Raw genomic sequence first — 27061 nt, forward strand, 5'->3', positions numbered from 1 at the left:
AACGTTGAAGTAGGCCATTCAGCCCATCAACTTCACACTGGCCCCTGAAGATCATTCCACCCAGACCCACCCCATAACCCTGCATTTCCCATGGGGAATCTACCTAACCTACACATTCCTGGACACAATGGGCAATTTAGCATGGCCAATCCACCAAACCTACATATCTTTGGATTGTGGGAGGAAACCGGAGCACCCGGAGGAAACCCACGCAGACACGGGGAGAATGTGCAAACTCCACACAGTCAGTCGCCCGAGGCTGGAATCAAACCTGGGACCCTGACACTGTGAGGCAGCCACCCTCTAGATGAGCTTGGAAGGATGAGGGGGATATCTAATTGAAACTTCCAGAATACCAATAGGCCTGGATACAGTGGATGTAGAGAAGATGTTTACAGTAGGAGAAAAGACTAGGACCAGAGGATGTAGCCTCAGAGTGAAGGGATTCCCAGAGGAATCCCACACAGACATGGGAAGAATGTACAAATTCCACACGAATAGTCGCCCGAGGGTGGAAGCCCCAAGTTGAATGAGGTACAGAGAAGAATCCATGTAAAATGAGTTTGTTTCCTTTTGATCCAAAGGTGTCATAACACACTGATGGAATTAATAACATTCAAAATTATGTTGGAATGTTTGTGCACTGACATCTTTGCTATCTGATTGTTTTTGAATAATTTCTGTGGTGTTCTTTCATGTGGAGATTCTGAAAGAAAACTGTGACTCTCTATTTCTTCAGAAGCAGCATTATTTCGATCACAAAAAGTTCACAGGAACAGGAGTAGGCCATTCAGTCCCCTGAGCCTGTTCCCATTCAATGCGACGTTTCGGGCATGAGCCCTTCTTCAGGAATGAGGAATGTGTGTCCAGCAGGCTAAGATAAAAGGTAGGGGGGAGGGACTTGGGGGAGGGGCATTGGAAATGCGATAGGTGGAAGGAGGTTAAGGTGAGGGTGATAGGCCGGAGTGGGGGTTGGGGCGGAGAGGTCAGGAAGAAGATTGCAGGTTAGGAAGGCGGTGCTGAGTTCGAGGGTTGGGACTGAGACCAGGTGGGGGGAGGGGAAATGAGGAAACTGGACAAATCTGAGTTCATCCCTTGTGGTTGGAGGGTTCCTAGGCAGAAGATGAGGCGCTCTTCCTCCAGTCCTTGACACAGGCCTCACCTTCATCCCCCTACACTCCTGGATCAACGAGTTCAACATGCAGCGAGACATCGAACAATTCTTCCGCCGCTTTCGCCTCCGTGCCTACTTCTTCAACCAGGATTCTCGCCCACCCTCTGACGACCCCTTCCCCTGCCTCCAACACACCCCATCCACCTGGACACCCCGTGCTGGCCTCTTACCCGGCCTCGATCTCTTCATAGCCAACTGCCGCCGCGACATTAACCGCCTCAACCTGTCCACCCGTCTCACCCACTCCAACCTCTCACCCTCGGAACGTGCAGCCCTCCACTCCCTCCGCTCCAACACCAACCTCACGATCAAACCGGCAGACAAGGGAGGTGCGGTAGTAGTTTGGCGCACCAACTTTTACACCGCTGAGGCCAAACGCCAGCTCGCGGACACCTCCTCCTACTGCCCCCTTGACCATGACCCCACCCCCCCACCACCAAACCATCATCTCCCAGACCATCCATAACCTCATCACCTCGGGGGATCTCCCATCCACCGCCTCCAACCTCATAGTCCCACAACCCCGCACCTCCCGCTTCTACCTCCTGCCCAGTAACCACAAACCTGACTGCCCCGGCCGACCCATTGTCTCCACCTGCTCCTGCCCCACCGAACTCATCTCTGCATACCTCGACACGGTCCTGTCCCCCTTAGTCCAAGAACTACCCACCTACGTTCGGGACACCACCCACGCCCTCCACCTCCTCCATAATTTTCGCTTCCCCGGTCCCCAACGCCTTATATTCACCATGGACATCCAGTCCGTATACACCTCCATCCCCCATCACGAAGGACTCAAAGCCCTCCGCTTCTTCCTTTCCCGCCGAACGTACCCTTCCACTGACACCCTCCTTTGACTGACTGAACTGGTCATCACTCTTAACAACTTCTCTTTCCAATCCTCCCACTTCCTCCAAACCAAAGGAGGAGCCATGGGCACCCGCACCGGCCCCAGCTATGCCTGTCTCTTCGTAGGATATGTGGAACAGTCCATCTTCCGCAGCTACACTGGCACCACCCCCCCACCTTTCCCTCGCTACAGCGATGACTGTATCGGCGCTGCCTCGTGCTCCCAAGAGGAGGTTGAACAGTTCATCCACTTTACTAACACCTTCCACCCTGACCCCAAATTTACCTGGACCATCTCAGACTCCTCCCTCCCGTTCCTAGACCTCTCCATTTCTATCTCGGGCAACCAAATCAACACGGACATTTACTATAAATCGACCGACTCCCACAGCTACCTAGACTACACCTCCTCCCACCCTGCCCCCTGTAAAAACGCCATCCCATATTCCCAATTCCTTTGCCTCCGCCGCATCTGCTCCCAGGAGGACCAGTTCCAAAACCGTACAACCCAGATGGCCTCCTTCTTCAAGGACCGCAATTTCCCCTCAGACCGCATCTCCTCCACTTCCCGCTCCTCCGCCCTTGAGCCCTGCCCCTCCAATCACCACCAGGACAGAGCCCCACTGGTCCTCACCTACCACCCCACCAACCTCCAGATACATCGTATCATCCATCGTCATTTCCGCCACCTCCAAGCAGACCCCACCACCAGGGATATATTTCCCTCCCCTCCCCTATCAGCATTCCGAAAAGACCACTCCCTCCATGACTCCCTCGTCAGGTCCACGCCCCCCACCAACCCAACCTCCACTCACGGCACCTTCCCCTGCAACCGCAAGAAATGCAAAACTTGCGTCCACACCTCCCCCCTTACTTCCCTCCAAGGCCCCAAGGGATCCTTCCATATCCATCACAAATTCACCTGCACTTCCACATACATCATTTACTGCATCCGCTGCGCCCGATGTGGCCTCCTCTATATTGGGGAGACAGGCCGCCTACTTGCGGAACGTTTCAGAGAACACCTCTGGGACACCCGGACCAACCAACCCAACCACCCTGTGGCTCAACACTTCAACTCCCCCTCCCACTCCACCAAGGAGATGCAGGTCCTTGGACTCCTCCATCGCCAGACCATAGCAACACGACGGCTGGAGGAAGAGCGCCTCATCTTCTGCCTAGGAACCCTCCAATCACAAGGGATGAACTCAGATTTCTCCAGTTTCCTCATTTCCCCTCCCCCCACCTTGTCTCAGTCCCAACCCTCGAACTCAGCACCACCTTCCTAACCTGTAATCTTCTTCCTGACCTCTCCGTCCCCACCCCCACCACGGCCTATCACCCTCACCTTATCACCCTCACTTTAACCACCTTCCACCTATCACATTTCCAACGCTCCTTCCACAAGTCCCTCCTCCCTACCTTTTATCTTAGCCTGCTTGGCACACTTTCCTCATTCCCGAAGAAGGGCTCATGCCCGAAACGTCGATTCTCCTGCTCCTTGGATGCTGCCTGACCTGCTGCGCTTTTCCAGCAGCACATTTTCAGCTCTGATCTCCAGCATCTGCTGTCCTCACTTTCTCATATCTGATCAAATAGCCCTGGTTGGGATGACGTTTGGCTTATATCCAGGAAAGAATATTTAATGCTTCTATGGTGATGAGGAAACCTTTGAAACATTTGACCCATTTTGCCTATTGCCAGGGATGGAGAGTTTGAGCTATAGGGAGAGGCTGAATATGCTGGGGCTGTTTTCCCTGGAGGCTGAAGGGTGACCTTATAGAGGTTTATAAAATATTGAGGGGCATGGATAGGATAGATAGACAAGGCCTTTTCCCTAGAGTGGGGGAGGTTTAAGGTGAGAGGGGAAAGATTTAAAAGGGACCTAAGGGGCAACGTTTTCACACAGAGAAGATGGTGCATGTATGGAATGAGCTGCCAGAGGAAGTGGTGGAGGCTGGTACAATTACAGCATTTAAAAGGCATCTGGATGGGTATATGAACAGGAAGGGCTTAGAGGGACATGGGCCAAATGCTGGCAAATGGGACTAGCTTAATTTAGGATATCTGGTCAATATGGAGGAGTTGGACTGAAGTGTCTGTTTCGGTGCTGTATAACTCTATGACTCTGACTCTTAGTCTGGGTAAAATTTCCAGCCTGGATTCAGGATGGACTCCACATATGGATCAGTGGGTAGCTCCCATTTCACCAGGGCTCTGTGAGCTGTTTATATCCCAAAGAGAGTTACAAAACTATACAAAACGCTGGTGCGGCCACACTAACTATACAAAACGCTCGTGCGGCCACACTTGGAATATTGTGTACAGTTCTGGTCCCCATATTTCGGGAAGGATGTGGAAGCATTGGAAAAGGTTCAGAGGAGATTTAACAGGATGTTGCCTGGTCTGGAGGGAAGGTCTTATGAGGAAAGACTGAGAGATTTGAACCTGTTCTCATTGGAGAGAAGAAGGCTAGGAGGGGATTTAGTAGAGACATACAAGATGGTCAGAGGATTAGATAAGGTAGACAGTGAAAGTCTTTTTCCTAGGATGATGATGTACGAGGGGGCATAACTACAAATTGAGGGGTGATAGATTTAAGACAGATGTCAGAGGCAGGTTCATACGCAGAGAGTGGTAAGGGCGTGGAATGTCCTACCTGCTAATGTAGTCAACTCAGCCACATTAGGGAGATTTAAACAATCCTTAGATAAGCACATGGATGATTTTGGGATAGTGTAGGGGGACGAGCTAAGAATAGTTCACAGGTCGGCACAACACCGAGGGCCGAAGGGCCGGTTCTGCACTGTATTGTTCTATGTTCTATGTAAAGTTCAGAATGTGAAAACATTGACATTGGAGTTTCGAAACTCCCTACAATTTATGGTCTTGTAAGACACAGGCAGATGCTTTTCCTTACAGACACGTTGGCATTGGGTGGGGTCCAGCATTACCAGGTGCCAACTCTGGTATTGTTCTACTGGAATCTGGCTGGAACTATGGAAGATGAACATTGCAGTAGATTGTGTGTATTTTCTTGTACTGAGGAAGAATTGACAGTGAGATTGGTGACACAATTTAATTGCTACATTTTCTAGCATACATGCCTGTTAGAAAATTTTGACGGCCAAAACTCTGATAAAAAGTTCTCAACAGTTAGTGCTTCAGCTAATATGCGATTGGCTTCACAGTAAACCCGTCACAGCTGTCAGCCTGGCACTGTGGGAAGAAAGATTGCCACACAACCTGTTCCAGGAACTGAGCCAACCTAAAACCTCCCTCAGGAACAATAATATCACTAACAATGTAATAACCGAAGATCCTAGAAACAAGAAACAACTGCTCAGTCTGCCCGGCTCATCTGTTGTTAAAATTCAAATTAAGACACATCCAAATGATTTGCATTATTGTGATGAATGATCTTTCTCCCTTGTGCTTTTTTGCTTCGAAAACAATACTTTATTTTATTCCTTTTGCAAATTTCAAAACATGTCTCCATCATTAAATGCATCAGAGCAGTGCTCACTGTTGTAGTACAGACTGACAAAGTAAACATTTCACACCCAGCACAATCCCCAAAAAGTCAGCAGAAATAAATGACTAGCTCATTTGCATAGGGTTGGGTAAGGCACAACAGGTTGGTAGACAAATCTACCTTGCATCTTTTCAAACAATACCTTCAGATCTTTATATTCATCTTGAAATATCAGGTCTTCTGGTTGAATTTTCAATTTTTGGTGAGGAATCTGTTGCTGGGAAATTTCTGACCTTGCATCAAGTCAGCATCGTGAAATGACGTGACCTTCAAATGCAAACGTCCTTATTGGTGGTGCTAAGATTATCTGCTCCCTCTTTTGAGATGTTGATAGAGGCAATTGACACAAGACAAGAAATCCTTTCAGTGGGACCCAACAGCAGAAACCTGCCCCTCTGAAAGGCCTCGATGAATGTCAGAATTGTGACATGGAAGAGGTTCAGTGACCTGTGAAAATCTGGCCATGTGAGTGGTCAGCAGTGCTCAGGTAATAAACGTCTCATGTTATGTGCATCATGTGAATATAGGAGTGAGGAGCAGGAGGAGGTTTTCAGCCCTTACACACATGAAGGTCATGGTTGTGCTGGCTATGGCCTCAGTTCCATTTTCTTGTCAGCTCGCTGCTGCATAATACTTGACTCCGTTGTCAATCAAAAATCTCATTCCCACCTGAATACATTCAATAACCAAACCTCCATTGTTTACTGGGAAAGAGACTAACAACTCACAGAGAGCAAAAAAACCCTCATCTCCATTTTAAGAGAGCAATGTCTTATTTTTAAACTCTGCCCCTAGTTCTTCCAAACAAGAGAAAACTTTCTTCATTTATCCACTGTAACAAGTCTCCTCAGGATCAATAAGATCACCTCCCATTATTCTAAACCCCAAAGGATATGTCTCAACCCATTCAATCTTTTTTTCCGTAAGATAAGCCCTTCATCCCAGAAATGGCTCAACACCATCTGGGACAAAACAGCCTTGACTGGCACTCCATTCACTCCTTACAATTCTGGCAGATTCTAGCTACAGTATGTACCACAATGTGTCTATCTATAAAATGCACAGTATCAACTCGTCAAAGCTTCTTCAACACACTTCCCAAGTCTGCTACTTCTGCCACCTAGCAACACAAAGGGACTAGGTACAAGGAAATACCACCATCTGCAAATTTCCCTTCTAGTCACACATCATTCTGACTTGGAAATATGTTACTACTCCTTCTTTATCAATGGGCCAACATCCTGGAACTTCATACCTAAAGCTACTGGCACATCCCTGGATAACATGGACTGCAGAGTTTCAAGTCTCATCAATTTCTCGAGGGTAATTAGGGATCAGTGGTAAATATTGGCCTTTCCAGTAATGTCCACAGCCATGAATGAGCTGAATTGTGAACAGGCATCCCATGTGTCCTTCTAATAATACTGTAAACAATGTAAATTATGGCAATACATCATAAAAATGTTCTACTGGAGAAATGGAGTGTGTCTCTGGTATATTTTATTTCTTTAGCATGGGATGGAAATTTATATACTAAAACCCTTAAGGGAATGGAATTTCTAATGAAGTTGATTGCACCATTCTTTTCAAATTATTCCAAGATTTGAAGCATATTTTCAGGATCAGCCCATTCTGTTGCAGGTGGCACAGTATAAGAGTTGCTGTCATAAAATGTTCTCCTGTTCCTTCCCCTTCCCAAGATAGGCATACGGAAATGAGGGTTCTATCCTGCTGGGAGATGCTGCAAGTATTCCAAAGACACTAATTCTCCAAAATCAGTCAGTACTAGTGCCATGAGGAAGTATGATGTAGCCAGGCCTCTTGCCTGACTGCATCTTCACCAGCCTTCCACCCAGGAGAGAAAACTTTATTTGCCTAATCAATTGAGATGCCATTAATTATTGAGATAATCGGCATATATATTCCCTATGGACAGTGTTACAAATGAAGGTGTCACAATGCTGTGCACTCATTCTTACCTGTTTTTGCTCTTCACCTAAACCGTCCCACATTGAGGCAACAATCTTTGAAACTTCACCAAATGTGGCATTTGGATTTTGACCTTTAATAGCTGCTTGGGTATCACGGAAAAACAGAGCGTAGGCTGACACGGGTTTCTGCGGCTCATTTGGATCCTTCTTTTTCTTCTTTTTTGGAGTTTTGGGTTTCTTTCCAACATCTACTGCAGCCCGTTTTTCACCACCATTCATCTATGTTACACAAGAACCAAAGGTCATGCTTTAATAATGGTCACATTTATATTTAAACTGATACAATCTTTCTGAAGAATGAAATTTACTTCATCCATTATACAAAGGCCTAGCCACCTGACTAATGATGATTTTAATATGACTGGTGACTGCATGACATTTTTTTGTTTTGCAGTAACATATTTATGTACTTTTATTAAAGTATTGTTAAAAGCTGTGAACTTATACAGTAAAATAAGTTAGATAAGGTCAGAAATTCAGTACAGGGGACTAAGTCCACCAGTAATAATCAAATACTTTTAATTGAACTAATTATTCACAATTTCACCATTTTTGGCTATGTAAGTTGTTCCTGTTTGTGTTTTAAGTGATTTTGCAAAAAATACTAACCACTCAAACACAGAATAACACAAAACACAGAGTCTCAAAATTGCTATTTGTGATCTCATCTATGGAAACTCTTTATAAATGCCAACTCAATAATTTTAGCTTCTCAGTTAAGATAGACGCGAGAGCAATATGCTGCATATATGTTAAACATTCATACGATAACTAACAATAACTGGTATTTCTAGCTATTTATCTAATTTGGAGTAATATTTTGCAAGCTTTGACTCAATAAAAACAGCTATCATTAACACAATGTGACCTACCTAACAGTTTTCAGTGAAATAGATTTGTCACATTGGCCAATTAGACTATATTAAATATTAGTCATAATCTTTTCATTGCAAGATGTTCAAAACATGACTGCAAAAACATTCCTAAAATCATTCTAAATGTTACCATCTCAGTCATTTCAGCAAAACAGCTAAATTACAACATTAACTGTTTAACAACATCCACATTTCACGTTTATACTTTATAAAACAGAGATTAGAATTGAATAGGAAATATTTCAAATAAAATATCTGGGACAATTCTTTTTTGCAAGATTTTCTAGGGCTCATTGTCACAACGATGTTACAAAGCACTCTGAGTATGGCAGCGATGCTGGTATCGTGATAATATTACAAGGTTAGAAAATCCAAAGACCCAGGCTATTGATGTGGGGACATGAGTCTAGTACTGCAGCTGGTGAAATTTAAACTCAATTCATGAATCTTGTATATAAAGCTGGTCTCAGTAATGGTGACCATGTGCCAACCATTGAGTGCCATTGTCCCAAAATGTAACTAATGCTCTTTTGGGAATGAAAGCTGCCATCCTTACCTAGTCTGGTTTTCACATGACTCAGATCCAAAGCAAAATGCTTCACTTTCAGATGTCTTCTGGAATGGCTGAATAAGCCACACAGTTCAAGAAATTATGAATGGACAATAAATATTTTATGTATTCACTTGTGGGACATAGGCATTGCTGGCTGGCCAGCATTTATTTCCCATCCCTAGTTACTTTTGAGAAGGTGGTGGTGAGCTGCCTTCTTGAACCATTAGAGTCCACAATACCATTAGGGCAGAACTCCAGGATTTTGACCCAGCAACAGTGAAGGAACAGTAATATATTTACGAGTCAGGATGGTGAGTGACGAGTAGGGGAACTTGAAGGTAGCGACATTCCCCATATATCTGCTGCCTTGTCCTTCTAGATTGAAGTTGTTATTGGTTTGGAAGGTACTGTCTGAGGATCTTTAGTGAATTTCTGCAGTACATCTTGTAGATAGTACACACTGCTGCTACTGAGCTTCAATGGTGGAGGGAGTGGAGGTTGTGGATGTGGTGCCAATCACATGGGTTGCTTTGTCCTGGATGGTGTCGAGCTTCTTGAATGTTGTTGGAGCTGCCCCCATCCAGGCAAGTGGGGAGTATTCCATCACACTCCTGACTTGTACCTGGTCAATGGTGGACAGGCTTTGGGGAGTCAGGGGATGAGTTACTTGTTGCAGTATTCCAAGCCTCTGGTCTGCTCTTGTAGCCACTGTGTTTCTGTGATGAGTCCAGTTGAGTTTCTGGTCAATGATAACGCCCAGGATGTTGATAGTGAGGGATTCACTGATGATAATACCAGTGAATGTCAAAGGGCAGTGGTTACATTGTCTCTTGTTGATAATGGTCAAAGCCTGCTTGTTGTGTGGCATGAATGTTACTTGCCACTTGTCAGCCAAAGCCTGGATTTGTCCAGATCTTGTATTTGAACACAGACTGCTTCAGTGTCTGAGGAGTCATGAATGTTGCTGAACATTGTGCAATCATCAGCGAGCATCCCCACTTCTGACCTTATAAAGCAGGGGAGGTCATTGGTGAAGCAGCTGAAGATGGTTGGGCCGAGGACATTACCCTGAGGTAAGCAAGAAGGTGGATTGATGTGTGTCTACTTCAACGCTAGGAGCATTCGGGATAAGGTGGGTGTTCTTGCAGCATGGGTTGGTACCTGGGACTTCGATGTTGTGGCCATTTCAGAGACATGGATAGAGTAGGGACAGGAATGGTTGTTGCAGGTTCCATGATATAGATGTTTTGGCAAGATCAGAGAAGATGGTAAAAGAGGAGGAGGTGTGGCACTGTTAATCAAGGATAGTATTACGATGGCAGAAAGGATGTTTGAGGACTCGATACAGAGGTAGTATGGGCTGACGTTATAAAACAAGAAAGGAGAGTTCACCCTGTTGGGAGTTTTCTATTGGCCTCCAAATAGTTCCAGAGATGTAGAGGAAAAGATTGCAAAGATGATTCTTGATCAGAGCAAGAGTGACTGAGGGACTTTATCTTTCCAAATATTGACTGGAAATACTCTAGTTTGAGTACTTTAGATGGGTCAGTTTTTATCTGATGTGTGCAGGAGGGTTTCCTGACACAGTATGTAGACAGGCCAACAAGGGGCGAGGCCATATTGGATTTGGTACTGGGTAATTAACTCAGCCAGGTCTTAGATTTGGAGATAGGTGAGCACTTTGGTGATAGTGACCACAATTCAGTTATGTTTACTTTAATGGTAGAAAGGGATAGGTATATACCACAGGGAAAGAGTTATAACTGGGGAAAAGGCAATTATGATGCAATTAGGCAAGATTTAAGATGTGAAGAATGGGGAAGGAAACTGCAGGGATGGGTACAATTGAAATGTGGAGCTTATTCAAGGAACAGCTACTGCGGGTCCTTGATAAGTATGTACCTGTCAGGCAGGGAGGAATTTGTCGAGCGCATGAATCTCTTGTCAAGGGGAAGAAGAAGGCTTATGTTAGGATGAGACATGAAGGCTCAGTTAGGATGCTTGAGCGTTACAAGTTAGCCAGGTAATACCTAAAGAGAGAGCCAGGAGGGGACATGACAAGTCATTGGTAGATAGTATCAAGAAAAACCCTAAGGCTTTCTATAGGTATATCAGAAATAAAAGAATGACTAGAGTAAGATTAGGGCCAATCAAGGATAGTAGTGGCAAGTTGTGCGTGGAGTCCAAGGAGATAGGAGAAGCACTAAATGAATACTTTTTGTTAGTATTCACATAGGAAAAAGACAATGTTGTTTAGGAGAATACTGAGATACAGGCTACTAGACTGGACGGGATTGAGTTCACAAGGAGGAGGTGTTAGCAATTCTGGAAAGTGTGAAAATAGATAAGTCCCCTGGGCCGGATGGGATTTATCTGAGGATTCTCTGGGAAGCTAGGGAGGAGATTTCATAGCCTTTGGCTTAGATCTTTATGTCGTCATTGTCTACAGGCATAGTGCCAGAAGACTGGAGGTTAGCAAATATTGTCTCCTTGTTCAAGAAGGGGAGTAGAGACAACCCTGGAAATTATAGACCAGTGAGCCTTACTTCAGTTGTGGGTAAAGTGTTGGAAAAGGTTATAAGAGATAGGATTTATAATCATCTAGAGAGGAATAAGTTGATTAGGGATAGTCAACACAGTTTTGTGAAGGGTAGGTCATGCCTCACCAACCTTATTGAGTTCTTTGAGAAGGTGACCAAACAGGTAGATGAGGGTAAAGCGGTTGATGTGGTGTATATGGATTTCAGTAAGGTGTTCGATAAGGTTCCCCATGGTTGGCTCTTGTACAAAATACGGAACCACGGGATTGAGGGTGATTTAGCGGTTTAGATGAGAAATTGGCTAGCTGAAAGAAGACAAATGGTGGTGGTTGATGGGAAGTTTCATCCTGGAGCTCAGTTAATAGTGGTGTACAGAAAGGATCTGTTTTGTGTCCACTGCTGTTTGAAATTTTTATAAATGACCTAGGTGAAGGTATAGAAGGATAGGTTAGTAAATTTGTGGATGACACTAAGGTTGATAGCGTTGTGGATAGTGCCGAAGGATGTTTCAGGTTACAGAGGAACATAGATAAGCTGCAGAGCTGGGCTGAGAGATGGAAATGGAGTTTAATGCGGAAAAGTGTGAGGTGATTCACTTTGGAAGGAACAACAGGAGTAAAGAGTGTAGATGAGCAGAGAGATCTCTGTGTCCATGTACATAGATCCTTGAAAGGTGCCACCCAGGTTGATAAGGTTGTTAAGATGGTGTACGGTGTGTTAGCTTTTATTGGTAGAGGGATTGAGTTTTGGAGCCACAAGGTCATGCTGCAGCTGTACAAGACTCTGGTGCGGCCACACTTGGAGTATTGCGTACAGTTCTGGTCACGCATTATAGGAAGAATGTGGAAGCTTTGGAAAGGGTTCAGAGGCGATTTACTAGGATGTTGCCTGGTATGGAGGGAAGGTCTTCAGAGAAAAGGCTGAGGGACTTGAGGCTGTTTTCATTACAGAGAAAAAGGTTGAGAGGTGACTTAATTGAGACATATAAGATAATCAGAGGGTTCGATAGGGTTGGATAGTGAGACCCTTTTTTCTTGGATGGTGATGGTTAGCACAAGGGGATATAGCTTTAAATTGAGGGGTGATAGATATAGGACAGATGTCAGAGGTGGTTTCTTTACTCAGATAGCAAATTGCCTCCAAGTAGACTTACCTACTTGAAGGGCATTTAAATGGTCATTGGACAAACATATGGATGAAAATGGAATAGTATAGGATAGATGGGCTTCAGAATGGTTTCACAGGTCAGCGCAACATTGAGGGCCGAAGGGCCGGTACTACACTTTAATGTTCTATTTTCAATGTTCTAATTCCTGCAGAGATGTCCTGGAGCTGAGACGACTGACCTCCAACAACCATAACCATCTTTCTATGTATGACTCTAACCACTGGAGAGTTTGCCTGCAATGTCCATTGATTCCAGTTTTGCTGGGACTCCTTGATGCCACGCTCAGTCAAATACAATCTTGTTGTCAAGGGCTGTCCCTCTCCCCTCCCCTCTGGGATTCAGCTCTTTTGTCCATGTTTGAACCAAGGCTGTAATGAGGTCAGGAACTGAGTGGGCCAGGTGGAACCCAAACTGGGTGTCACTGAGCAGGCTATTGCTGAGCAGGTGCTGCTTGACAGCATTGTTGATGACACTTTCCATCACTTTACTGATGACTGAGAGTAGACCAATGGGGTGGGAATGGCTAGGTTGGTCTTGTCCTGTGTTCTATGTACAGGACATACCTGGGCAATTTTCCATATTGTCGGGTAGATGCCGGTGTTGTAACTGAACTGGAACAGCTTGGCTAGAGGAACATCGATTGTGCTATCGATGACCACACGCCATAATATCTTCCTACAGAAAATATTTCCGTTAGGTTATACAGGGTTGTTAGTTTCTGTCAGTGCATTGTTTCTGTAAAGAAATGTTTCCTTCCCCCTTAATAACTGCCAATATTTTGACATTCAACTTGCTACACAAATGATATCAGGTCACTCTTACAGTGTGGAATGGAATGGTCTGACTATTCTGAAGCTTTGCTTCTTGGAACCTAGGTTTAGAAAGAGACTACTTTGGGAGATTGATTTAAATGGGTGGAATTTAATTTTGGAGAACTGATTGGAGAACATAGTTGCTCCCATTAGGAAGTCCCTAAATGACAAGCCTTCCCCACCTTTCAGAATCATGGGATGGAAATCAGAAACTGATTTCCATCCCGAACAATCAGAAACTGATGGCTATCTTGTTTTCAGTGCCACTGATAGAACACTGCAGAGGCTTCAAGTCACAAAGAGACTCCGACTCCAGTACAGGAGGTTATGGACTGAGTGCTGGCTGCTGGACAGTCAAGGGGATGGGAGACAGAAGCATGTGGGTGTCGGAGGAAAGAGCAGGATAAGACTCTCCTTCCCAATCCCTCGATATAAATTGAGTACCTTGGAATGTGGAACCCTTCCCAATATCCTGCAAGTAAACCTGATGGGGACTTCTTTTCAGGCTCACTGTCTGGTGAACCCCTCACTCACTGCTGGTCAAATACCAACATGAGCAAGGCATTACCATGACAGGAAGGTCATCCATAAGCCTGAACATTATTGGGCAGAAAGGGGGAGGTTGTGGGATCCCTCTCCCACACCCACCAGTTTCATTAAATGTTTTCTGCCTCCAAACCCAGCCCTACATGGACAGACCTTTAATTCCACCCAACGTCAAAAGCACTTTACAACAGTTTTTGTTTAACACTGCCCATTATACAGACAATTTTGTTTCCAATACACTTGCTCATTTTATATTTGCCCCAGCTAAAGCTGCAATTTGTTAATGCTGAAACTGGTTGTCTGCAATGAGAAAAAATCTATTTTGAAGCACGTTAATCAACACAAGGTTAATTATAAATATTGGCATGAAATGCTGAAGGAGTTCTACAATCCTCTCCTACAACTTACCTCTCGGCTGCATGAGGCATCACAAAAAGAAATGCCTCAAAGGTGCTTTCAATATGTTCCACATTTCCCTGTCAGTGCTTCCAGCTTCCCACTGGATCTACAGTGGAGAACGGCAACTTCTCACAAACCAGCTTATCCACTGCAATTTCTGAATAATTTTCTTTCCATTATTGGAATTAATTATTGAGTTGCTAAACACTAGTTAAAAGTAAATACTTGTGATAAGAAGGGAATAAATAGCAGGTATATTTTCTACAAGTTCAGCAGTTTTCAGGTTTTTACAGTGAAAAAATATTGTTATTCCTTTCTGTCTGCTTTGTTTCTGTTCCCTTGTCACTTTACATTTGGCTGGAATTTCCTTCTGCTTAAGATGTAGCCTCACCTTTACTGTAGCCACAGAGAGGGACAGGAGCAGACAGAATAGGACAGTATTTAATTGGGGGAGAGGAAATTATACTATTATTAGACAGGAACTGTGGAGTATAAATTGGGAACAGTTGTTCCACGGAAAATGCACAACAGAAATGTGCAGGCTGTTTAAGGAGCCATTGTTGCGAGTATTGGATAATGTTGTCCCACTGAGACAGGCAAGGAATGGTAAGGCGAAGGAGCCTTGGATGACAAGAGCAGAGGAGCCTCTTGTCAAGAGGGAGAAGGAAGCTTACTTAATGTTGAGGAAGCAAGGATCTGGCTTTAGCGGATTACTGGGTAGCAAGGAAAAAACTCAAAAATGGACTGAGAAGAGCTAGGAGGGGGACACGAAAAAGCCTTGGTGGGAAGGATTAGGGAAAACCCAAAGGCATTCTACACATATGTGAGGAATAAGAGAATGATCAGAGAGAGGGTAGGGCTGATCAGGGATAGTGGAGGGAACTAGTGCCTGGAATCTGAAGAGGTAGGGGAGGCCCTAAATGAGTTTTTTGCTTCAGTATTCACTAGGGAGAGGGACCTTGTTGATAGTGAGAACACTGTGGACCAGGTTAATAGGCTTGAACAGATTGATATTAAGAAAGTGGATGTGCTGGAAATTCTGGGAAGCGTAAAGATAGATAAATGTCCAGGGTCAGACCAGATACATCCAAAGTTACTGCGGGAGGTGAGGAATGAGATTGCTGTGCCTCTGGTGATGATCTTTGCATCCTCACTCTCCATGGGAGTAGTACCGGATGTTTGGCGGGAGGGAAATATTGTTCCTCTGTTCAAGAAAAGGAATATGGAAATCCCTGGGAATTACAGACCAGTCAGTCTTACGTCTGTGGTAAGCAAGGTACTGGAAAGGATTCTGAGAGATAGGATTTATAACTATTTGGAAAAACATTGAAGTTTGATTAAAGGCAGTCAGCATGGCTTTGTGAGGGACAGTTCATGCCTCACAAACCTTAGTGAGTTCTTTGAGGATGTGACAAGACAGGTTGACGAAGGTTGAGCAGTGGATGTGGTGTATATGGATTTCAGTAAGGCATTTGATAAGTTTCCCTACAGTAGGCTCATTCAGAAATTTCAGAGGTATAGGACATAGGGAATTGTGGCTGTCTGGATACAGAATTGGCTGGTCGAAAGAAGACAGTGAGTGGTAATGGATGGAAAGTATTCCGCCTGGAGGTCAGTGACCAGTGGTGTCCCACAGGGATCTGTTCTTGGGCCTCTGCTCTTTGTAGTTTTTATAAGTGACTTGAATGAAGAAGGGGAAGGGTGGGTTAGTGAATTTGCCGATAACATAGAGGTCGGTGGTGTTGTAGATAGTGTCGAGGGCTGTTGCAGACTACAACGAGACATTGACAGGATGCAGAGCTGGGCTGAGAAATGGCAGATGAGTCCAACTGGGATAAATGTGAAATGATTAATTTTGCAAAGTCGAATTTGAATGCTGAATACAGGATTAAAGACAGGATCTTGGCAGTGTGGAGGAACAGTGGGATCTTGGGGTCCATGGACATAGATCCCTCAAGGTTTCCACCCAAGTAGCTAGGGTTGTTAAGAAGGTGTATGGTGTTTTGGCTTTCATTAACAGGGGGGATTGAGTTGAAGAGCTGTGAGAAGTTGCTGCAGCTCCATAAAACCCTGGTTAGACCACACTCGGAATATTGTGTCCAGTTCTGGTCACCTCATTATAGGAAGAATGTAGATGTTTTAGAGAGGGTGCAGAGGAGATTTACCAGGATGCTGCCTGGATTGGAGGGCTTGTCTTATGCAGAGAGGTTGAGTGAGCTAGGGGTTTTCACACTGGAGAGAAGAAGGAAGAGAGGTGACTTGATAGAGATGTACAAGGCAATGAGAGGCAGAGATAGAGGAGATAGCCAGAGACTTTTCCCCAGGACAGAAATGGCTGTCATGAGGGGTCATAATTTTAAGATGATTGGAGGAAGGTATAGGGGAGATGTCAGAGGTAGGTTCTTTATGCAGAGAGTGGTGGGTGCTGGAATGCACTGCCAGTAGTGGTATTAGAGTTAGAGATATTTAGGACAATTAAGCGACTGCTGGACAAGCAAATGGACAGCAGTAAATTGAGGGGTGTGTAGGTTAAATTGATCTTCGATTAAGATAAATGCTTGGCACATCATCGTGGGCCGAAGGGCCTGTACTGTGCTGTACTGTTTTGTGTTCTATGTTCTATGTTGAGCTTGCTTATGGTCATTGTTGAGCATGGTTAGATTTGTTTTCTTGATTGACTGGTAGCTCCCATGTTAATCACAGGACAGTGTTAGGGTGAATCACCAATGATAATATCAACACCAGGATTCCCAAGCCTGTTTTAGTATATTAAATGAAGACTTCATCTCATCAGGGTGTTCACATTCATAAAAGTATTTTTGATAATCATTTCTTTGTAGAATTGCCCATGTTCAGAAATTATACTTTATTTCACGTCACTCTCTGGAGTGATTTTCAGTTCTTCAGACTCTGCTAAAGATTAAAATGTATGATAGCTATCTCAAAAATATATAGAATATGAAACTATTACATTTTCGTGAAAATTTATATTTTAAAGAAATTAAAATTCAGATTCAAAACATCTCAACATTTGTGTCCATACCACAAGCATTAAAATACAAGGTGTCAAATAAATTCTAACAACGTCAAAGATAGGTAAGCAATAGTCAAGCAGTGAATATTTTCATACTGTCGTCACATGGTTTCTTAAAGACATTTCACTGTCAATATTTATCTAAAATCTCAAAGATTTGAACTTTTAAAATTTACAATGTAATATTCTGATCGAGAGGTGTTGTTTATTTTTCTTCAATTTAGATAGCTATATTCAAACAGTGAGCACTAATGGCATATTAGGAACAGGTTGGGAGCAGTGATAAAATACAAGGGAGCCAGATTAACATGCAAAGATGGTTAGCAAATTACCAATGATTGGACTTTTAGAATGCAAGAGGAACAGAATAAGTCATTAGGCCCTTTGAGTTTGTTCCATCACTCACCTATATTTTAGACAAAAAAAAACCCTGCAGATGCTGGAATCCAAAGTAGACAAACAGGAGGCTGGTAGAACACAGCAAGCCAGGCAGCATCAGGAGGTGGAGAAGTCAACCTTCTTGAAGAAGGGTTAATACCCAGAACATTGACTTCTCCACCTCCTGATGCTGCCTGGCTTGCTGTATTCTTCCAGCCTCCTGTTTGTTTATTCACTTAGATTATGGCTGGTCTAGGGCAACTCGTCTTCCTGCACTATCCCCATACCTGCTGATTCAATTACCTCAGATCAGTGAAAGTTCTCTACTAATCTTTATTTCAGTTTTTTTTAAATCTACTGTCTGTCTCAGTAACTCCTCCAAGTCATTGCATTGGAAGCTTTACATAACAGAGCTTTACACACCTTGGATGTCTCATCGGTTTCATCTTCATGGACTGAGCTGGATGGTGATGGAGTAGCAGACTTGCTTCCTGGTGGGGATGGTGAGCTGTGCTGGATAGCATTTCCTCCCATGTTAAGACCAAGTTGTGCACTGAGTTGTGACTGGTTTATAGTGGTCAGCTGACCACGTTGCATTGCTCCTGGGTGTCTGATGTCTGTAGATTGGATAGCAGATCTCATCATTGACATCTGTGGGTGAGCACTGTAATGAGTAGTTTCTGTGTTTCCCAGATCATGCATCTGGAAAAGAAAATGATGGTGGTGGGGAAATAATAAATAAAGTTTACTGAAGAAGCACACACATTTGTACAAGGAGATTGATGGTTTTGGTTATACGATGACCAGATTGATCTCACCTGTCTTATTGCCACTCAATCCATGTAAATTATGAAAATACATTTTATCAAGGTTAATATATTATTATATATTGATAAGAAATCATTCCTGGAACTATATCTTGAGCAAGGGGAAATGTCTGCATGTTTAATTTTGTGCATTAATGCGTTTAATTCTAAGTAGTGAGAGATTAAACTGCTAAATACTAATGGCCATTTTTGGTGACAATATAAGCGACTATACTGGACATTGTGCAATGCACTAAGCCAAGTATTACTTTGTATAGATTGCTAATTGTCACCTCAGAAAACTGCAATCTGTGTCTTGAAGTGATATTTCCCATTGTACATATTTTTTCACACTAGAGTTCATAAACCCGAAATTGGATCCTGTTTTGTGCTGGGACCTTTGTTTGCTAGATCTACAATTAGATAGACATGGTTGATTTAATTTATGAATTTTTAAATAAAAGCTTTAGTGAAACACATTGTGCTCATCTCTCAATAATCAGAAATATTTCAGACACCGAGATGTCAAATTGATTACAAAGTCTGAATTGGATATATTTATATCTGTTGTGATCAGATCCGTGCACCATCAAAAAGTCACAGCACACGCAGTAACGTAAAGGTGTCATGTGAAAGCTGTTTCAACACTGATCTTATCTCACTGAGAAACACATGGTATTGAGGTCTGAAATGATATCAGACTAACACCATGTGTTACTGACTACCTGCACTGCTGTTAATCCAGGTTTCAAGTACCATCAAACTTACATGATGACATTCACTGTTGTTTTTAAAAAAAAGAGGTTCCATTTATATGAAGTTACCAATCCTTGAGCAAAACTGTTGTCTGGTTCAATTGGTATCATATCGGTACAACATCAAGGGCCGAAGGGCCTTTCCTGTGCTATATTGTTCTATGTTCTATGACCATGGCTCAGTTGGAAAATATATCATTTGGACAGATGCTGAGGCATACAGAAGACCACAAGGTACAGGAGCAGAAATTAGGCCATTCAGCCAATGAGTCTGCTCTGCCATTCAATCATGGCTGATAGGTTTCTCAAATCCATTCTCCTGCTTTCTCCTCTAACCCTTGATCCCCTTGATACTCAAGAACCTATCTATCTCAAACTACACTCAATGACCTGGCCTCCACAGCCTTCTGTGGCGATGAATTCCATAGATTCACCACTCTCTGGCTGAAGAAGTTTCTCCTTATCTCTGTTCAAAAAGGATCTTCGCTTTACTCTAAGGCTGTGCCCTCGGGTCCTAGTCTCTCCTACCAATGGAAACATTTTCCCAACATCCACTCTGTCCAGGCCATTCAGTATTCTGTATGTTTCAATTAGATCCCACCTCATCCTTCTAAACTCCATCGTACATAAACCCAGAGTCCTCAAATGTTCCTCACATGTTAAGATTTTCATTCCTGGGACCATTCTCATGAACCTCCTCTGAACACGCTGCAGAGCCAGTACATCCCTCCTCAGATATGGGGCCCAAAACTTTGCACAATACTCGAAAGTTGTCTGACCAGGGCCTTACAGAGCTTCAGAAATACATCCCTGCTTTTATATTGAAGTCCTCTCAAAATAAATGCCATCATTGCATTTGCTTTCCTAATTACTGACTCAACCTGCAAGTTTACATTGGATCCTGAATTAAAACTCCCAAGTCTCTTTGCACTTCAGACTTCTTGTCTCCTCTGTCCTGAGAACAATGCCAATCTGTCAAACCTCCCTTCACATCTCTGGCACAGGTAAAGTGACCTGGGTTCGATTCCACCCACAGGTGACTGTCTGTGTGGAGTTTGTACATTTTCCTCATATCTGTCTGGGATTCCTCTGGATGCTCTGGTTCCTTCCATAGTCCAAAGATGTGCAGGTTAGGTGGACTGGCCATGGAAAATTGCCCATAGTGTCCAGGGATGTGCAGGATGTGTTAGTCATGGGAAATACAGTGTGACAGGGGTAGGGTAGGGGATTCGGTCTGGGTGGGATGACTCGATGGGCCAAATGGCCTTTTTCAACACTGCAGGGATTTTAGATTCGATGAATGCTCCTCTGCACGTTCTCCAGTTCAATCACATCCTTCCTATAATGTGAATTCCAGACTGCACACAATACTCTAGATGTTGCCTAACCAATGTTTTACATGGTTCCAGCATCACCTTCCTGCTCTTACACTCAAGCATCCTGGCTAATAAAGGCAAGTATACCCTGTGCCTTCTTAACAACATCTACCCATCCTGATACCTTAATGGGGTGCCAAATAATGAGGAGGATAGCCTCAGATTACAGGAGCATACAGACAGAGTGATTATTCCTGTCCATCATCATTCCCACCTAAGCGCTCCACACTTCCCACTGACCGATCACAATTACCTCCTACCTTTCCTCACCTATCACCATTCCATCTATCTTTCCCCGAACGCCACCCTGAGGCTCCTCTGATCCATAGTGCTTCCCAGGGTCTTGCTGCTCATCATGCATTCCCTTGCCTTGTTTGTCCAAACAAGTGCATTCCCTCACATTTATCTGGATTGGATTCTGTTTGCCACTGAGAGATTCTGAGGATTGCAGATGCTGGAGAAGTCAGAGTTGATAAAGTGTGGTGCTGGAAAAAGCACAGCAGGTCAGGCAGCATCTGAGGAGCAAGGGAGTTGACCTTTTAGGGATAACCCTTCATCAGGACTGGGGAAGGGGAAGGAGGCTGAGAAATACATAGGGGGAGTCAGGGTGGCGTTCGGGGAAAGATAGATGGAATGGTGATAGGTGAGGAAAGGTAGGAGGTAATTGTGATAGGTCAGTGGGAAGTGTGGAGCGCTTAGGTGGGAATGATGATGGACAGGAATAATCACTCTGTCTGTATGCTCCTGTAATCTGAGGCTATCCTCCTCATTATTTGGCACCCCATTAATTTATATATCATCCACAAACTTACTGATCAACCTTCCTATATTCACATCTAAATGTCTGTCAAAATATTCTTCCTGTAATGTGTCAGCAATTAAGGAATTCCAAAGTTGTTCATTATGATGCACAAGTCAATGTTTACTCTTTCTCCAATACCATAAACATGAATAACCTGGTCATTCATTACCTGTCAGCTACAGATCTTACATGGAGTGACATCATTTGCTGTTGTAAGAGGTATAAACACCTTATTTTTATGAGATTCACATTGCTCTATAGGGACCTGTAGGATACCAGCACCCAGGGATGAAACAAGCCCTTGGACTGATATAGGCAGCTGCTCTTGACTTACTGTTCTGGGAACCACCTGACTGCATGATATTTCCCATGACTTGATTGAAGACTACTCCTCGTAGACTTTGACATATGGCTATTTGCTTGAAGCACATGCAGCATGTTTAGTGCGTACGTGGCTGGTACCTGGTGCAGGTGTGAGATTGACACAACATGGTGCCATCAACCAACTTGACTGATGACGTGGTGCCTGGTTTGTGTCTACACTAAGCAGTAAGACAAAACAGAACTACTGTGAGCCTTTAAAGATAAGGTGTGCTAAAGCAGGAATGCTGTGAACATTAAAATAGGTACAAAGTGAAAGAGCACAAAGAGTGAGCAGGGAGTCCTGAAATGCATGTGGTCAAACCTTACGATGGGTGCTAAGTGTCTTTACAGGAGCACTGCAATGAGAGGAGCTGGTGCACACTATAGTACAGGACCACATTGTCAGTGAGTTAGAGATGAGCTATGATGAGGCTGAGATATTTCAAATGCATAGGTCTACGTGTAATCATTGTCTGTTGAGTGTGCCTTGAGATATTGATGAGTAACGTTGAAGTTCGATGTCCAGAGGAGTAAGCAGTGAGCTGGAGTTACCAGGTACCCGAACTGATTCCCATGTTGGGAATTCTTGGTGCGTAGTTTCTATCCGGGGATGGTAGGATGGAAAACTACACATTAACGAGATGAGATTAACTAATAATTAGATGTTACTGTATGCTAATGTATGCAATCAGGTCACTGACTATTTAACACTATTGGAAAGCTGGACATTTTGTTCTTGATGTCATCAAACTCCTAGTTGGATATCTCACTGATTTTCCCAACTTTGTCACCATGAGCCCATTCCGGGGTTGGGAATATTCCACCATAATTTTGGCAAAATAAAATCCAAATCTCAACTTCTATATAACAGCTAATGAACGACAACAAATCACTTTTAAGATCATAAAGTCACAATCACAGTCATTATTTTAAATGACCACAATTACCAAAGATACTACAACTACACTGTATATATATTTACCCAGCTCAGTTAATATAGAAGTACTTCTGAAAATAAAGTAAATATGAGAGTGGAGGGGTCAAGATAGAGATCTTGATCAGAGGTCAGTTTAAAAGGAAGATGTTTGAAGACATGAAGGATTTGGATGTTCAGAGGGCACGTGTGATTATTCCACATGGATGTAGGCTTGCTCGCTGAACTGGAAGGTTCATTTTCAGACGTTTACTAGGTAACAGCTTCAGTGAGCCTCCAGATGAAGCACTGCTGATGTTTCCTGCTTTCTATTTGTATGTTTGGGTTTCTTTGGGTTGGTGGTGTCATTTCCTGTGGTGATGTCATTTCCTATGGTGATGGCATTTCCTGTTGTTTTTCTCAGGGGGTGTTAAATGGGGTCCAAACCAATGTGTTTGTTGATAGAGTTCAGGTTGGAATGCCATGCTTCTAGGACTTCTCATGCATGCCTCTGTTTGGCTTGTCCTAGGATGGATGTGTTGTCCCAGTCGATGTGGTGTCCTCCCTCATCTGTATGTAAGGATGCTAATGAGAGAGGGTCATGTCGTTTTGTGGCTGGTTGATGTTCATGTATCCTGGTGGCTAGTTTTCTGCCTGTTTATCCATGTATATGGCATCTACATCATCAATCAACTCATCAATCAAATTTGTCACTTCCTCAAAGAATTCTAATATGTTGGTAAGACATGATCTTCCCTGCATAAAACCATGTTGCCTATCGCTGATAAGCCCATTTTCTTCCAAATGGGAATAGATTCTATTCCTCAGTATCTTCTCCAACAGCTTCCCTACAACTGACATCAGGCTCACCAGTCTATAATTATCTGGATTATCCCTGCTACCCTTTGTAAACAAGGGGACAACATTAGCAATTCTCCAGTCCTCCAAGAACTCACCCAAGTTCAAGGATGCTGTTTAGGTATTTATGAAGACCCTAGCTATTTTCTCTCTCACTTCCCTCAGTAACCTGGGATAGATCCCATCCGGACCTGGGGACTTGTCCACCTTAATGCCTTTTAGAATACCCAACACTTCCTCCCTCCTTATGCCGACTTGACCTAGAATAATCAGACATTGATCCCTAACCTCAACGTCCATCATGTCCCTCTCCTTGGTAAATACCGATACAAAATATTCATTAAAAATCTCACCTATTTTCTCTGACTCCACGCATATCTTTTGTCTTTGAGTGGGCCAATCCTTTATCTAATTACCCTCTTGCTCCTTATGTACAAATAAAAGGCTTTGGGACTTTCCTTAATCCTGTTTGCAAAGGATATTTTCATGACCCATTTTAACCCTCTTAATTCCTCATTTCATTGGTCCTATATTCCCGCTATTCTTCCAAAGCTTTGTCTGTCTTCAGTCGCCTAGACCTTATGTATGCTTCCTTTCTCCTCTTAGCTAGTCTCACAATTTCAACTGTCATCCATGGTCCCCATATCTTGCCATTTCTATCCCTCTTATTCACAGGGACATGTCTGTCCTGAACTCTAATCAACCTCTCTTTAAAAGCCTCCCACATAACAAATGGAGATTTACCTTCAACAGCTGCTCCCAATCTACATTCCCCAGCCCCTGCCCAATTTTGGTATAGTTGGTCTTCCCCCAATTTAGCACTCTTCCTTTAGGACCACGCTCGTCTTTGTCCATGAGTATCCTAAAACGTATGGAATTGTGATCACTATTGCCAAAGTAATCCCCTACTGAAACATCAACCACCTGGCCGGCTCATTCCCCAACACCATGCCCAGTTTGGCCCCTTCGCAAGTTGAACTATTTACAAACTGCTGTCCCTCTGCTAGATGCTCTTTACAAATTCTGCTCCATCTAGACTTCTAACACTAAATGAATCTCAGTCAACGTTGGGAAAATTAAAATCTCCCAGCACCACCACCCTGCTGCTCCTGCATCTTTCGATGATCTCTCTACATATTTGTACCTCTATCTCACACTCGCTGTTGGGAGGCCTGTAGAACAATCTCAACATTGTTACTGCACCCTTCCTATTTCTGAGCTCTGCCCATATTGCTTTACTGCTTGAGTCCTCCATAGTGCTCTCCTTCAGCTTCTAATTTTTAGATGTTTTTGTTGAATTTAAATTCCACTATCTACCATGAAGGGATCTGAAGCAGGTCCCCAGGACATTAGCTGAGTTTCTACATTAATAGCCATATGATAATACCACTGGATCATTACCCCCCTTTCCTGCATTACAGTAGGGATGCAGTTTGAAAAGTACTTCATTGTGTTACATCTCACTGGAGCAGCACAATGGAACTCAAGCCCTACTGTTTCCAGAGTCATCATCATCAAAATATTTAAAGAAGTACGTAAAAGTCCCCATTTGCCTATATTTGTGACTCAGGTTGACTACACAGATCAGTTTAATGTAGGATTACTATACCTGCACAAGTGTAGATGGCAGTGATGCACACCATCATGACAGAGCCTTCTGCTTGCCACTCCTCCCTCTCCCACCCTGGGCTGTCCACATTGGTTGGTTTCTCCACATACTCACTGGTTGCACAGCTTACCACGTAGCTCAGGACAATTGCAATAGTGAGGTAGCAGGTGAGGCATGGATGGATGGTTTGTTTGTTTGTACCCAGGAGTTGGACTACAAAGCTGTATGTTGGTAAGTGCATGGTCACTACGCCACCTAGCAGTGGCACTGGCAATAAACACAGCTGATTGCTAGAAGTTTCACTGCTATTTCTGACAGATCCAATTTACATTGGGAGGAAAAGGAGGCAGAATACACACATGGAGGAAATTGGAATGCAGCAAGGCCATTTGAACTAATGCTAGGTTCAAAAAGACTGTAGACCATGAGATATAGGAGCAGAATTCAGCCATTGGGCCCATCGAATCCCATTTTTTTTTGTTGGCTGGAGATCCATGGTGCGTTTCGCTTGGTGAGAATTACAATTTATAACAATAGATGTAAGTGCTCAAAAAAAACCTGTCAGAGCCTGTGGAATTGTCAAGCTCTCAAGATATTTTAAAAATCTCTTAACCTTTGAGATTTGAAACAAAAATAACCTATTGAGTCTCTGAGCTGAATAAAAATGATTTCTTGCAGTTTCAATAGATGTTTATTGATAGAAACCTGTGGTCTGTCATTATAATATTATTAAAATAATTAGAGTTGTTTTTATTGCTGCTTGACTGCTCCCTCAGCTTATCATACACACACTGTGAGGTGATACATTCCCAAATTGATTGACAGTTCCAAGAGGTTATTAAGGGATTAACTGCTTTTGATCTGGGTTATTAATACAAATATCTGTTTTCCCTGGAGCGTCAGAGCCTGGGAGTGACCTTATAGAAATTTATAAAATCATGAGGGGCATGGATAGGATAAATAAACAAGGTCTTTTCCCAGGGTAGGAAAATCCAAAACTAGAGGGCATAGGTTTAAGGTGAGAGGGGAAAGATTTAAAAGGGATCTAAGGGGCGACTTTTCACGCAGAGGGTGGTACGTGTATGGAATGAGCTACCAGAGGATGTGGTGGAGGCTGGTACAATTGCAATATTTAAAAGGTATCTGGAAGGGTATATGACGAGGAAGGGTTTAGAGGAATATAGGCCAAATGATGACTAATGGAACTAGATTAATGTAGGATATCTGGTCAGAATGGATGATTTGGACTAAAGAGTCTGTTTCCGTGTTGTACAGCTCTATGCCTCTGTAAGGAAGTTAAAATATGCTTAAAGGACTTGCAATGATTGGCATTTTTATGAAGTGAAATCTGTAATAGAAACTTAAAATTTTATTTAACCTGAGCATGGCTCCTGCCCATGGCAGCTTCTGGGTGTAATAGTGGGGTGTGCGTTGGCATGAGTGCATACATTCGCCACTTCTGTACTCATTTAATAGATCAGATTTAACAAACCTAACTAGTATAGAGAGCCAGGCCATTCTTTGATTCATGCACTTGATTACAGTAGCATAACAATTAAATACTGCACTCAAATGCAAGGCCTACACTGATACTAATACAACAGATTTGTGATTATCCACTGTTTATTTAGGAGCACAAAACACTATTATTTAAATGTTTTAAAATCTTCCTTAGGCAGCCAATTGTATAGCATCATTCAACATTTTGTAAATTTTCTCTTTGAA

General features: G+C 43.3%; 1 protein-coding gene across 4 annotated transcripts in view; it reads right to left on the reverse strand.

Moving 5' to 3' along the window:
• The window catches only part of tox (thymocyte selection-associated high mobility group box), a 640302-nt gene that overhangs the window by 32713 nt on the left and 580528 nt on the right, over positions 1-27061 (reverse strand). For all 4 annotated transcript variants that reach the window (XM_087985898.1, XM_087985897.1, XM_087985896.1 and 1 more), the window contains 2 exons: positions 18278-18556; positions 7538-7768 (listed from right to left, as the gene is read on the reverse strand). In XM_087985898.1, the coding sequence (XP_087842024.1) occupies positions 7538-7768; positions 18278-18556 (510 nt within the window). The remainder of the gene's footprint in view (positions 1-7537; positions 7769-18277; positions 18557-27061) is intronic.

The sequence above is a fragment of the Chiloscyllium plagiosum genome, unplaced genomic scaffold (genome assembly GCF_037043375.1).
Source record: "Chiloscyllium plagiosum isolate Xiang-an unplaced genomic scaffold, Cpla_swu_hap1 HiC_scaffold_4, whole genome shotgun sequence".
NCBI classification, from domain to species: domain Eukaryota; kingdom Metazoa; phylum Chordata; class Chondrichthyes; order Orectolobiformes; family Hemiscylliidae; genus Chiloscyllium; species Chiloscyllium plagiosum.